Source organism: Carcharodon carcharias, chromosome 14 (genome assembly GCF_017639515.1).
Source record: "Carcharodon carcharias isolate sCarCar2 chromosome 14, sCarCar2.pri, whole genome shotgun sequence".
Taxonomy (NCBI): domain Eukaryota; kingdom Metazoa; phylum Chordata; class Chondrichthyes; order Lamniformes; family Lamnidae; genus Carcharodon; species Carcharodon carcharias.
Genome location: NC_054480.1, coordinates 119,268,583 through 119,283,908, shown reverse-complemented (window position 1 = coordinate 119,283,908; position 15,326 = coordinate 119,268,583). Strand labels below are relative to the sequence as shown.

Genomic DNA, 15,326 nt, shown 5'->3' with positions numbered 1-15,326 from the left:
CAGACGAGTGTCAGTGCCCACACAGGGAGCAGATATCCCAGACAAACTGACAGTTTCACTGACAAATGTTCTGACGATGGCTTTTTCTCAAATACAACGGATAGAGTCTTCACCATAGTCTGAGTACTATACTGATTGAACTGTGAAGGCCCACTGCCTCTGCCTGTTTTTAAAAATATCTTGCAACATTTATTGCAACATTAAAGTACCAGTTGTTCCAGCTGTAACAGTTTTTTCATCTATCCGAAACAAGGCATCAGGTGAAAGGGAAAAGGGCCTCAATTTACAACCAAAATATGTCTCTTCTAACCCCTAATATGCCAATCAATCCAAATTCCCTCAAGTTTTTTTTCTTTATTCTTCCATGGGATGTGGGCGTCACTGGTAAGTGCTCACCCCTGTTGCCCTTGAAAAAGTGGCTTGCTAGGCCATGTGGTAGGTAACCACATTGCTGTGGGTCTGGAGTCACATGTAGGCCGGACCCGGGTAAGGACGGCAGATTTCCTTCCCCAAAGAGCATTAGTGAACCGGATGGGTTTTTAAGACAATGGATGATACTTTCATGGTCACCATTACTGAGACTGACTTTATATTCCAATATTGAATTTAAATTCCACCAGTTGCCACAGTGGGATTTGAACTCATGTCCTCAGGGCATGAGCCTGGGCTTTTGGGTTACTGGTTCAGTTTCGTTACCGCCGTACCACCATCTCCCCATTAACTACGTAGCTTTGTAGCGTACTAACAATATGGACCGTCACCACAAATGATAAACCACTTAACGTTTTTACAGTAGCAAAGTCATTTGAAATAAATATTTTTGTTCTGTTCTTCAGAAATATGGCTGTCTCGTTTGACTTCCGGGTGGCCAACAAGCTTGTGTTTAAAAGGGTTCGGAACGCTTTAGGATTGACTCGTTGCACAAAATGTTATACTGGAGCAGCTCCGATAACCAAAGACACTCTGGAGTTCTTCCTTAGCCTCAACATCCCTGTATATGAGCTGTATGGAATGAGTGAGAGCTCGGGACCGCACACCATTTCTGTACCCAATGCCTTCAGAATTTCCAGGTAGTGCCACTCCCCTCAATTTTGTATTTGATTCGCCACATCGAGCAAAATCTTTTTGCTTAACAGCAGTTTTCTTTTCCAGATGCAATGGGTTTTAGTAGCTAGTAACCCATCAAATATTTTTACTATGCACTCCCCTGATGATGTGAAACTCTCTGCTTCTTACCACTGAGTCATACAGACCAGAAACATATTGGTATAAGTCCTTGGCAAAGTTGTACCTCAAAGTGAGTTGCTACATCAAAAGAAGTAACAACAAAGCTTGAGGTGAAAAGCGGCTAAATTTTCTTAACTTTTTAAAAAAAACACTGCATTTGGAAACCATAATTTCAAAGGAATGAAATTGTGCTCCAGGTCACTGGCAGCACTGAGGTATTTCAGGTGCAGCAGACTTTTGGGGTCTCTGTCCTTGTAAGGTACTAGCCTCACGTTTTCTGATGGGCCTGTGCTGATGGCACACAAGGTTCCTGCTGCTCCGTCGTGCACGGCTCGTTGAAAACATTGTTGGGAGGCAGGTCATTACAGCCCCAGGAATTCTGAAATAAAAGCACAGCACTGCGGATGCTGGACGTCTGAAATGAAAACAGAAAATGCAGGAAAACTCAGCAGGTCTGGCAGCGTCTGTGGAGAGGCCGGGATGACTCTTCTTCGGAACTTGGGAATTCTGATGTATTGTTCTTTTGATGCAAGGTCAGCACTTTTGGGCCTCTGTAGACTTAGAGAATAATATACGCCTATGGGCAGCTACAAGCTTTTGCTGTAAAACTGTTCAGCTGGAACTTCTGCTGAGAGTTTTTATCCTCATCACATTGCAACTATCCTTGTCACTTTGCATTGAATTCTTTTGTTTGGTGCTACTATTATTATTATTGGATCCCCATCCTTAAAAAGCTTTTTGAGACCGGTTATCCTCCCTTCCTCCTGAACATTAGCAGCCCTGCCTCTCCTCAGCAGAAAATGACCAATTTCAAACTTTTAGACGCTTTTACGTATTACTCCTGAACATGAATTGAACATCTCCAACTCCGAAACGCCGATGAAACCTGGAGGAAAACATCCTCCCCAATAAACTCATTAGCCGGGATTTTCCATGCCCGCTGACATCGGGCGTTCAGTGGCGTGAGCGGACAATATGGCGAGAAGGACAAAAATCCGTTTCACGACATCACCAGTTTGCAATCGTCCACTCAGCTCGTCAATGGCAGGCCACATTCCCCGCCATCAGACGTCAGGACCCTCATTGTAATACATTTGCATGTCATTATAAGGCCAGCCTGCCAGACTAATTTCCCTCCACGACCCCCTGCTGGATTGTCCGCCCATGTCGGTGGGGAAAATATGCCAACGTGTTTCACAACAGCATATATAAGGCGTGCACTTGGCGGGCTGCACTTCGCTCAGGACTTCAAGGTTTGTTTGCTACCTTGTTTTGGTCAGCACTGGCAGTCATCAGCGCCAGGCTTCACAGACAGCACCACATCACTTTTAGGGGAGCTCACGGGTAGGCCTCTACCTACCAGATCAGCCATACTTGGGTGCCCTTTCAATGGCTGCAGGGCAAGGTCTTGCTTGGGGAAGGGGGAGAAATGGTTTCAGGCAAGGGAAGAGGCTACAGGGCGAGAGCTGCACTAGGGAAGGGGGGTATCCCAAGGCACGTGTAGGGACACATGTGTAATGATCTGTGCAAGTGGCCTCAAGATGGTGAGGAGGCAGTCTCCAGAGGAGATGAGGCCAGATGGACATATGAGGGTATGTGTGAGAATGGGTGGTGATGTCCCTCGATGAGTGAGTGAGGTTCCGGCGAATGTGTGATGGGCTTGAGCATGTGAGTTTAGAGGGATGAGCTAGTTGCCATATTTTGCATAGATGAGATCGTTCATCCTCTTATCTGCATTGGATGGCCAACCTCTTCTGTGCAGCATTGGCACTGACCACCACTGCCATTGCCTACCAAGCCAGCGTGGTAATGTAGCTGCCCCTCCTGCAGCAAGAGCAGGGGTAGAGGACATTATAGCAGGCCTCCACGGCATCCAAAAGGTGCTGAAGGGCTGCAGTCTTCTTGCCTTTCAGTCCTCTTTGCTGCAGTCCTGGGTTGGAATCACTGAGTGCGGTTGTACTTTAAATGTGGTGCCTGGTGTGATGAAGATGAGGTGATGGCGTGACAGGCGAATCGGAGCCCGCCTGCCATTGAAACGGTGTGAACCCCGGGAATGCATAATTAACTTGGCAGGTTTGGGACGATACTGTGCGAAAAGCCGCCATTGTGGCCAGCAGGTAAAACATCGTTTTTTTCCCACCTGCTACTGCACTTAGTGCAAATCTGAGACAATTCTGCCCATTGCCTTTTGCCTAACATCTCAACAACCAGGCTTTAATCGTTACCAGAGCATGTGTACAACCTTCAGTTGAAATTTTTTTCTTTATTCTTTCATGGGAAGTGGGGATCACTGGTAAGGCCAGCATTTGTTGCCCATCTCCATTTGCCCTTGAATCGAGTGGCAGTTAGGGGTCAACCACATTGCCATGTCTCTGGAGTCTCATGTAGGCCAGACTATATAAGGACGGCAGATTTCCTTCCCTAAAGGACATTAGTGGACCAAATGGGTTTTTGTGACAATCAATGATGAGACTAATTTTCAATTCCGGTTTTTTAAAAATTGAATTCAAATTCCACCAGTTGCTAGTGGGATTTGAACCCACAGCCCTATAGCATTTACCTGGGCCTCTGGATTTACTAGTCCAGTTACATCACCATTACTCCACACTCTTCCCCCAGACTGGACATGGCCGATGTGTTCACCTGATGCGGCACTTTAAAACCTCACCTGGCGAAACTGTGACCAAACCATGGAGCTGACAATAATATCTTGCCACTGACTCATGTTTGAGGGTGAGATCTTGTTACACTTGCTGTCCAGCAGGGCATTGGACTGGCTAGGGAACTTGACATTGAAGCTGTGGAGACGACTTCTGCTCCTAAAGCCATACAAAAGAAGACGCCTGGTGTACAGGAAATCCCAATATCTTCACTCTTGGTGCAGAGAAACATGTCAGCTGCATCTAAATGAAGGGGCTGCACTAGAACCACCAGTTTACTCGATGTGAAATTTCAACCCCTAAGTTTATTCCATATTTTTACTTTACGTTATTGATGGGTTCATTTCTTCTAGCTGTGGGAAGGAGATGCCCGGATGCAAAACAAAAATCTTCAATCCTGACGAGGATGGTTGTGGCGAGATTTGTTTTTGGGGCAGGCATGTATTCATGGGTTATCTGCACATGGAGGATAAGACCAAAGAAGCAATTGATGAGGATGGCTGGCTACATTCAGGCGATCTGGGAAAACATGATGAGAAAGGATTCCTATATATAACAGGAAGAATTAAAGGTAACTACGTTCATAATCTGTCCACATCTTAGAAAAAGCATACATATTTTCTTTTAATGTCCACACAAACTTTATTTCCAGTTTATTTTTATGTCACACCTTTGTATCATTTTCCTATTGCCTTCTTTTATAATAGAGGCTACCAGTGTGTAATTGCAAAACTGACCACTGTGTGTGGTACTTTATTGTTTTCCCAATGGATCGCTCAAAGTGTTTTGAGGAAACGTTTTCATCCACCATTTTTTTCTCCAAGTAACTGAGACTCCAATGTTTAAAATAAAAGTTTAAGCAAAAAAGTTTTGGGTATTTCATAATAACATGATGGCTTTAGCAATTGAATTGTCGTTTCCTCCAACTTAAAATTCACCCCTTTTGGAAATCTTTTAATAACACTAGCAAAAGTTGTATACAATCACCAGGAAGTCTGTGCTTTTGAACTCCTTTTGAAAGCTCTCCACGCTCAACCGACACAGTATGACAATACCTAAATCAGCAACCCTTTTATCATAACACTCAGTTTCTGTCCAACAGACCCGTGGCCATCTCAGCAACTGAGAGCGAGTGGCTTGCTCTGGGATTCTTGTTCGAATGACCCAACAACAACCACGGGCATCTAGGTAGCACCTTTAACATAGTGTGTCATAAGATGCTTCAGAGGATCGTTATAAACGACATTTAATACTTAGCCACAAAATTAATTAGACATTAGCTATTTTAAAGTACTAGGATTGATGATTGGTAGCTTGGTCAAAGAGGTAAATTTTGAGATATGGCCTGGAGGAGATAGAGAGGGTTAGGGAGGGATTTCCTTCAATGAGTGATTTTTAAAATGGGGAATGCACACAGGAGGTACACTCATTTAATCTGTTCCAAGGTAGATAGTTGCATGCAGAAATTTGGGGAGGAGTCACTGCAAATAATAACTTCAAAACTATTGGTAAGAACTTTACTTCATTTCAGAAATGCACCTCAAAGATTCTGCAGGGTTAATAGATTAGATTGTTTGAGATCTGACTTGATTTTTTTTCTTAATCAGACAAGATACTAGCATTGGGGTAGCAAAGAATTCACCCCAAACAAGTTTCCAGATATCCCCTAAAAAGGTAGTTCAGAAATACCTCAAGTTTCTGAAGTCCAAAGGTTCAGTGGATGGTCACTGAACTACATATCATCTCAGCTGGTATGCCCAAGACTGGCAGACTGGAATGTCATTAGAAGTCCCATACGTTTTGGTTTAAGGTTGAAAACTACTCCCAGTACTGTCATTTCCCACTCTGTTCTATTCATTCTTGCAATCTCATGTAATGAACCATATAGAACTAGATCTTCAGTCCATTGACTATGCATGAGTGGAAATCTAGCCCTGTAGTTTGTGGGGTGAAAATGTTATAGTACAAAATGAACAGGAGCAATGGTGAGGTCCAGCAAGAATACCTACTGACCATCTGGAACATCACAATGATACTTTCATGTGTATAAACAGGAATGTACATGACCGTTCTCATTCTATCCATCAAATTATCTTGCACGTTAACTAACCTCTACTAATGCTAAGGGAGATTTTCCTGCATCTGAAACCACAGAATCCAGTTATAGCTAATTTTAAATAAGAGAAAAATCAGGTGACTTCCTTTACAGATGTGCACTGTGACCTACCCAATTTCTGATACCTGTGCAGTGTTCGGTCAGTACACCTGGGCAGAGACCCGGGGAAATCTGCCTTGCTGATTCCTGGGGGCTTAACCAGAAATTCTTAACTAGCCTTAGTGCTGTAATAATGCTGCATTACAACAGTGACTTCACCTCAAAAAAAAGTATTTAATTGCCTCAAAAGTGCTTTGGGATATCCTGAGGTCATGAAAGGTGCCATAGAAATACAAGTCCTTCACCTTCATTGTGGAATTCATGTTTCATTGTTAATTATCCGTGTTTTTCTGTGATAGAGTTGATTATTACTGCCGGTGGGGAAAACATACCTCCTATTCCCATTGAAGACGCCGTAAAGGAACGTTTACCAATCATCAGCAATGCCATGCTGATAGGAGACAAACGCAAATTCCTATCGATGTTATTAACATTGAAGGTATTTTTTTTTTAGATTTATAGTGGCTGTAGAGCTGTATGGATATGTTCAGAAGTCATTTAACATGGAAGGTATCCTGATGGGAGTGAGGGGAGCTTGCAGAGGCTTTAATTTTATTTTTAAATGAAAACTGAGGCAAGCCCATCAAACTCATCTCTATTTTAATTTGCCAGTCCACCATTCAGTTTCAACTCAAACTCGACATTTACAGCTCATTCCATTAATCTCCCTTTTGAATAAGTAGTTTTTCTATGATCTGACTTTATTCACCTAATTAACATTATGTCCCCTTGATATATTTGTAGCGCTGTTTTGCATTACATTGTGGACCGCTGCTAGGTGCCATATACCCTCCCCTGGCCAACCTCCCCATCCCTGGACTCACTTATTGCTCCAGTGCTGTTGTCCTCATGGCTGATGTTCATCATATTCTGCGCCAGTCACATCACAATGATGCAACAGGACAAGTTTTTAGTAGTCATCTTTATCTCATCAGTCTGTGTGGTGATTCCTGTCCACCACTAGCCACTAACTCACTTCTTACCCTTCCATACATTGTCCCAATTTGTCTTGTATGACAAGCTACACTTCATCCAATCATTCCTGTATCTCTGAATATTTTTGTGGTGAAATATGTTTTCAAGTTCCCTTTGACATCATTTTCCTTTTATTCACTATGCTTACAGTTCCAGCATTTTAATTTCTAATGCTTCTTGTGTTGAGGTAAATTGTGCTCCTTGCTTTTTTTTTTCAGTTTAGTTGCTATTTGTTTTCTTCTTCCTCAACCTCCATCTAAATTCTGCTTCTTGTATCGTGTTTAAAATAGAGTCTTAATCTAGTCCTCTGTTAGTAGCTAATCTCCTACCCTGTTCATTCGTGCCCGTTTAGATGTAGGCTGCTTTTTGTTGTACATATCAGGATTATATTTTGTATTCACAGTTGGTATAGAATATTGAAGGAAATTTTACAGGTAAATGCAATGTGTATTTACCCCTACCTACATTGTCAGATATTTTTTTTTCTTTGGTTTTAAATGTAATTACAATTATTTGTTTTGGTGCAACATTGTAGAGGAGAGCAGGGAGAAGTATCAGCAACATGAATAAACATCAATCCCTTTAACTGTGGAGGGGGGGAAAAGCTGGAATGAAGAATTATTACAATGTTGGAGTAGGCCAACACTGATCACCTTGAGGAAATCGTAGAAAGGACTAATTTCCTTACAAACATTTTAATATATTTACTATTCACTTTTTTTTAAAGTTCATAACATGCCTAAATTAGCTTGCCTTTGGACTGTTTTATAGTCTTATCCAAGCAACATATAAACCAAAGCACTTGCCACAGGGCCTTCTGGTGCCTAGGCCCTAAGCTATGGAATTCCCCCTCTCAACCTCTCCACCTCTCTTTCCTCCTTTTATGACGCTTCTTAAAATGCTTTTGATCATCAAGCCGTAAATATCTCCATATGTGGCTCAGTGTCGAATTTTGTTTGGTAATGCTCCTGCGAGGCACCTTGGGATGTTTTACTACTAAAGTGACCTACAAATACAAAATTGTTTTTTGTTGACACACCACAACACATAATGAAGCAATTTAAGATTAAGCTTTAACTGACACTTACTTGGTTTAACGCTTCCTTGACAAAACAATATTTTGCTCCTCTCGAGCAGTAGGGAGAATCCTGTTGCTAGTGTTCAGGGGCCTCAGAGATGATTCTGTTCCACTGATCCCACTACAAGACAAAGTGTGGGCCTAGGCAAGGATTGTGTCCAGGCCATGCTAATGGATGAGGACAGGAAGTATGCACACTCCTCTCACAGGCTCAGTGCACTTCAGATATCGGTGTGTAACAGGGCAACAGAGATAAATCTACTTAGTTCTTAGGTCCAGCCTAATGGATTGTAGTATTTTTCAGCTCTGTATTTTTTTTTTATTCCTTCACAGGGCATGGATGTCACTGGTTAGGCCAACATTTATTGCCCATCCCTAATTACCCTTGAGAAGGTGATGGTGAGCAGCCACCTTGAACCACCGCAGTCCATGTGGTGTAGGTACACCCACAGTGCTGTTAGGGAGGGAGTTCCAAGATTTTGACCCAGCTCCAGTGAAAGAATGAGGATACAGTTCCCAGTCAGGATGGTGTGTGGCTTGGAAGGAATACCTGCAGGTGGTAGTGTTCCTATCCATCTGCTGTCTTTGTCATTTGTGGGGGTAAAGGTTGCCTGTTTGGAAGGTGCTGTCGAAGGAGCCTTGGTGAGTTGCTGCAGCGCATCTTGTAGATGGTACAAAATGCTACCACTGTGTTGGTGGTGGAGGGAGTGAATATTGGAAGTTATGAATGGGGTGCTAATCAAGCAGGCTGCTTTGTCCTGGATGGTGTCAGCTTCTTAAGTGTTATTGGCGCTGCACTCATCCAGGCAAGTGGGGAGTATTCCATCACGCTCCTGACTTGTGCCTTGAAGATGGTGGGCAGACTTGGGGAGCTGGGAGGTGAGTTACTCGCCACAGAATTCCCTGCTGTTGTAGTCACAGTATTTAAATGGCTAGTCCAATTCAGTTTCTGGTCAATGGTAACCCCAGGATGTTGATAGTGGGGAATTCAGTGATGGTAATGCCATTGAAAGTCATGGGGAGATGGTTTAATTATCTATTGTTGGAGATGATCACTGCCTGGCACATGTGTGGCACGAATGTTACTTGCTATTTATCAGCCAAACCTGAATGTTGTTCAGGTCTTGCTGCATATGGGGGCACACTGCTTCAGTATCCGAGGAGTCGCGAATGGTGCTGAACATTTGCAATCGTTAGTGAACATCCCCACTTCTGACCTTATGATGGAGGGAAGGTCATTGATGAAGCAGCTGAAGATGGTTGCGCCGAGGACACTAACCTGAGAAATTCCTGCAGTAATGACCTGGAGCTGAGATGATTGACCTCCAGCAACCACACCCATCTTCTTTTGGACTAGGTATGACTCCAACCGTTGGAGAGCTTCCCCTGATTTCCATTGACTCCAATATTGCCAGGGTTCCTTGATGCCACACTCGGTCAAACGCTGCCTTGATGTCAAGAGTATTGACTCTCACCTCATTTCTTGAGTTCAGCTCTTTTTTTTTTTTTGTCCCTGTTTGGACCAAGGCTGTAATAAGGTCAGGAAATGAGTGGTCTCCATTTCTACAACTTAAAACCCATCAGTTACAAAACATGTATCCCCATTACACATCTGCTCAATGAGTATGTCTACATGGACAAAAAAGCAGCCTGGGGCAACCATCACCAAACACTATTGTTTGGTCTTTAGATCCAGAATGTTTGCAAAAGGACCTTCTTTATTTTCCTAATTACTTGATCAGTGTTGTGTGGAGAAAAGCTGAAATGATAAAGAGAGTATCTACCTTGTTAGACTGTCTTCATTCTTCATGTGAAAAGGCATCTTCAACACACTGCTAAAACTCTTAAGTCTTCCTGAGAAGTGTGTGCAGTCGATTCTATTTCCTGGATACTATTTGAGAAAATGAACTGATGCAACAGATCTCAAGTTTTTGAGGATTACTTAGTTGAATATATAAAATATGAACTTGGTTGAGAATATCTTAAGGGAGTTCATTCCTTGAGTAATTTCATCTCTTGGGCAATTAGTCCTGTGAGGAAGTTTCTGAAGAAGACTCTAAAGTAGGTAACTTTTCTTTATTTGAAAACAGGGAAGAAAAAGTCCTGGCAGGGAATTTTAATATGGGTAAGAAATATAGAGATTTTAAAGTACACCTTTCAAAATGATTTGTTTTATTTATAATTCACTGGAATTATAGTGTTATGTTGTTCCCTCTGAAATGCTAATGGATTGTAATATTGGACAATTTATCAGTTGGATTATGTTGCTATTTTAATACTACCAATGAATTAAATAATTATATTTCTACAATTATATTTGCATATTATAACCTGCTCAATAACTCGTGTACTTTACCTTGTCCCAGTGCAACGTAAACAGTGATACTGGTGAGCCGCAGGATAACCTAACGGAAGAAGCAATTCAGTTCTGCCAAAAAATAGGGAGCAAAGCCACGAAGGTGTCAGAAATCCTAACCAGCAAGGATGTTGACGTGTATGGTGCCATACAGGAATGCATCAAAAATGTGAATGAAAAGGCTTCTTCAAATGCACAGCGAATTCAGAAGTGGCTTCTTTTAGAAAAGGATTTCTCCGTTACGGGAGGAGAACTGGGTAAGGGATGAATCTGTACCTTGGATATAAATGCAAGTAGTAGTGCCATATTATCATTTCAAAGAAGGTCAAGTCGAAACATACACAGTGAAATCAGTGGCTACACAAGTTGGTGTGTTGATGTTTTAATATGCAATAGTGGCATGTGTTTCTTTTCTGTCTGTGATTACACTCACAGTAAGGTGCCTATGTTAGGGAAAGTGGCAAGCAGAAGTAAGTTGCTCCTTTAAATGTCTGGAAAAAGGCAGCAGGAAACAAATAAACAGCCTTAAAGAAACATTTTTTTTAAAAAAAAGAAAGAAAAGCTTGTGTTTCCAACATCTTGATCAATCTCATTTCTGGCTTATTGCCTTTTATTATTGACAGGTCCAACAATGAAACTGAAACGGCCTGTTGTGTTGAAGATGTACAGTGACCAAATCGATGATTTCTACAAGGATGCAATAACCCCAAACACTCCAGATAATCCACTTACAGCAAAATAGACTCAAGAGTTACTACAGCAGTGAAACACCGGCTGGATTTGTACATTGTTTGTTTATATTTTTAATTTTGCAATTTTAAACATTCATTTTGGCATTTGTGCCTCAAATAAACTTTCACGTTCCACAGATGTTGCCACAATGAAGAAATTAATTATATTGCATCAGTACTTTTCAGGGATTGGGGTTGTTAAAGAAATTAGGTGGGAACCAGAACTTTTTTGCTATAAATGCTTAGCACTGCAAAAATGTTAGTTTGAAAGTTCTATTACCATATTTAAATGTATGTGTGTACAGGTGAGGAAACTTTATTTTTGCCATTAGACTTCCTTTCTGTGGGCATATGGCAAACTGTAGTAAACGTGAAAGGTCGGCAACAAACATTCTGTCTATAGCAATGTCTCTTGGATACAGAAAAAAATGTCGTTTACAAAATCCATGATGAATGGCAGATATTCTGCTGTGCACGATTACAGTCTCCAAAGAAGTGTGATATCATATTACGTTTGAGCAACCACTTGTGTAAAGATTATTATTCCAGGATTTCCATTTTTTTTTATTTTTGTACAGCCCAAAAAATTTATTTAATCTTCTCAAACTTTTGTTGTTTTTGTGGCTATTTATTGTTCTTAAAGTAAAATTGTCATGAAATATATTTTTATGTTTCAAATGTACATTTTGTAGAGAATTGTACAGCCCCATTTGGACAAGCCAAATAGAAAAACAAAGGACGGGATTATTTGGCCCCACCTGCTGCTGGGACCTTCCAGTCCCACCGAAAATCAGTGGACTTTTGGCTGGTCCGCTGCATCCCCTGCGGCAAGTGCTGCTACAGCAGGGTCGGAACATCCTGGCCAAAAAGTTTCATTTTTATACATGAAAAGCCATAATATAATGTGGCAGTGCTTTAAACTTTGTAAAATCATAGAACTGTAGATTCTTATAGCACAGGAGGATCTGGGAAATAATGTATATGCCAGCTGTCTGAAAGAGCCATCAATTTTCTTTTTCAACTAGCCATCCACTTCTCCTTTTCAAAGCTATTGTGGGTTCTGCTTTCACCACTGTGCTGCCATGGCATTCTGTGCCCTAACCACTCTACAATTCAAACAAAAGTGCTTCCAATCTTTCCTTTATGTCTTTATAGCAATTAGTTTACATTTATACTTAAACTATTTTTATACCTTTATTGAATATCTCTTGTTAGACTTACTTCAACATTTTCCCACTCTGCAGTAATAAGAGGCAGAGTCTTATCTGGTTCTGCTCACAGTTAAAACTTTTCATTTTAACTCCTTCCACGTTTGCCAATGATTTGTATATATTTTTGCATTTCTGCTTTTGTAACTCTGAACCTATTAAGACCTGAGATCCAAGTCTTTTTTTTTTTTACAGATTTGTGTAACTTAATCTCTTCCAATTAGCTGTCTTCTCTTTACTAGTACTTCCAAAATACGTATCCTCTTGCTTCTCCACTTTAAAGTCTCGCTTCCCAGTCCAGGAGTTTAGCCTTGACGTCCTGAAATTGTTCACTACCATTTTTATTGTTAACGCTATTTTTGTTGCCTGTAAATTTTGTATCATCTAGACCCAAGTCCAGATCACTGATTTATATACCACGAAATGCAGTGCTCCTTACTGAGCCTTGGAAACACCACTGCTTAAATCCTTCTGCTGCATTAGCTACCACTAATTTCTGTTTCCTTGTCCTTTAGCTAAGTTCTTGTCCACACTGATACATTCCCTTTAATACTGTGCCTTTAATTTTAATTTTTATCAACAATTCTCCTATGCAGCAACTTGTCATTTTGGAAAGTCTGTATAAATATACCCCATACTTCCTTTGTCAATAGCTGCATTATTTCTACAGCTTGTCAGGTATTTTACAACCAATGTTGGTTGTCCTTGATTCAGTCTGTCTTGTTTCAGTATTAACTTTATCCCAAACTTGGAACTCTGGATGCTTTACCCATTGTCTTATGACACTCTAGTTACCTGATCTATTCTTTTCACCTTGATCAGAAGTGTTATTTGGTAACATTCCAGTCCTCTCAATTTCCATATCCAAGGGTGCTTGGAAGATTGTGGTCAGAGCCTCTGCAGCATTTACAGGAATGTTTAGCTCCTATTTATTGCTAGCCAAAGTTATGTCATATCATAATCCCATAGTAATTTTATCATTCCAAATTTCATTCTGCACAGATTTCTATCTAAAATTTGCCTTGATCTTGCTCTTAATCCCTCTTCTAATTGGAGACTTTCCTGCTTTATTTAATCTTTCTCTCTTATTTCCCTTCTGCTTCTTCATCTTGGTTTCCCCCCGCTCCTACCTATTTTAATCCAAAGGAGATGTACCAATCCTGTTCAGATTTGATGAATACTAGCCATTCTGTGGAGGCTATTTCTGTTCCAGAACTGGTCTCAACACCCCAATACCCAGGAACATTTTCCTCTTACACCAAATCTAGTCACTTTTAAACCCTATGTGACGAAGTTTAGCATTCAAGTACAATTGCAGGGTACTATCCTTAACATTCTGCTCTATAGTCTGTCTCCTAAATCTTGAAACTCACTATGCAGCACTCATCTATTCCTCACTATAGTTCTGATATGACTCATGACTTTCAACTGATCTCCTGCCCCATTTTATTTTTTTTCCACAGCTCTACCTGGCACCTGGAAGACAACATGCCATTTGGAGTTCTTGGTTATAGTTACAAAACTGCCTGTTCTTGCCCCTGGCTACAATAGAGTTCTCGGTGGTAGATAGATCAATGAAACTGGGGGATTGGTGAATGGGTTTTGTGCGGAATAGGAGGGTAGACCATGGAAGACCAGTGAGGAGTGCATTGGAACATTCGAGCCTAGGTGTAACAAAGACGTGGAATTGAATTGGTGTTTGAAAGGGACTATAAAATGACGTAAGTAAAATTAGGTTAGAATCGATGGCTTCGGTTGAACTACCACTGACAGGTACACTAGACTGCAAAGGCCTCCTGTGCTGTAATTTCTAGGATAACATGCAAAAAGTGCCTAAAAACTTAATGCTGGGACTAAATTTTCAAAACCTTTTATTATTGTACATGTTTATTTGAAACACTTTTGAGTTCTTACTTAAAAATTGATATTTGCCAGTTTTGAATTGTTCAGCACTAATGTTAATTTTTGATTGAAGGGGACATATTAACCAGAGAAAAAGTAATCCATTGAGCCACCTCTGGATTCTTTTGTTGCTAGGAATGATGCTTTGGCAGTAACTTTACTATGCCACAAAAACATAAAGCACATCTCTGTTCTTTTTAAAGTTCTATGAATAATTTATACAGTGGTTTTAATAACAGTTGTCCAAGATAAAATTATGTTTTTCTCTTAAGTTGTGAAATACACAATTTGAATCTTATTTTGCCCAAGTGAGGAAGTAATAGGTAATTCCTTTATATTATGGTTAATATTAATGTACTCCATCTAATGTATGCAGGCTGCCAGTTTTTAAACTGAGCACAATTCCATAAAGGTATCAGAAATGGCAACATAAAAGCTTAAGTTTGAAAACATTGCCCAGTTAGCATTTCTGTCACATTATTGTTTGAAGAATTATTTCTGGTTTTTTGCATTAGCGATATTTTGGCTATCATGTTAATATATTTGCAACAAGTCACAATATGAAAGATCCCTACTAGGAGTATAATTATTGCTATTTTCTATGAATGATAACATCCAGACTGTATTCAGTGTAAATATGGGTATTGTATTTGGTAAATTATCAGATTCTATTGCTGCAGCAGACTGTAAATTTTGCATGAACATGTAATATGCAACGTTGAACATTTGCATTTTTCATAGCATCGTGTTTGGATGTTCCAAATAAAGTTGTGAACTCAGTGGCTTTCCAGGATGATGATGATGTTGTAGGTAAAAAGGTCCTTCTAGTGGATTTTTAAAAAATCATTTTTATGTTCATTATGTTTTCAAGTCGTGATTTTATTTTGTCAGTGGGAAAAATAAAATACTCATTCATATGGTAGCATAAATTATCACTCATGGGCAGACCAAAAATGACCTTGACCAGATAAAAT

General features: G+C 40.4%; 1 protein-coding gene across 3 annotated transcripts in view; it reads left to right on the top strand.

Annotated features, from left to right (window-relative positions):
• Positions 1–15,131, top strand: part of acsbg2 (acyl-CoA synthetase bubblegum family member 2) — a 52,343-nt gene extending 37,212 nt beyond the window's left edge. For all 3 annotated transcript variants that reach the window (XM_041205143.1, XM_041205142.1, XM_041205144.1), the window contains exons 11-15: positions 837–1,070; positions 4,241–4,458; positions 6,402–6,541; positions 10,522–10,768; positions 11,135–15,131. In XM_041205143.1, coding sequence (XP_041061077.1) covers positions 837–1,070; positions 4,241–4,458; positions 6,402–6,541; positions 10,522–10,768; positions 11,135–11,253 — 958 coding nt within the window. In that variant the 3' untranslated portion in view covers positions 11,254–15,131. The remainder of the gene's footprint in view (positions 1–836; positions 1,071–4,240; positions 4,459–6,401; positions 6,542–10,521; positions 10,769–11,134) is intronic.
• Positions 15,132–15,326: the final 195 nt, after the last annotated feature.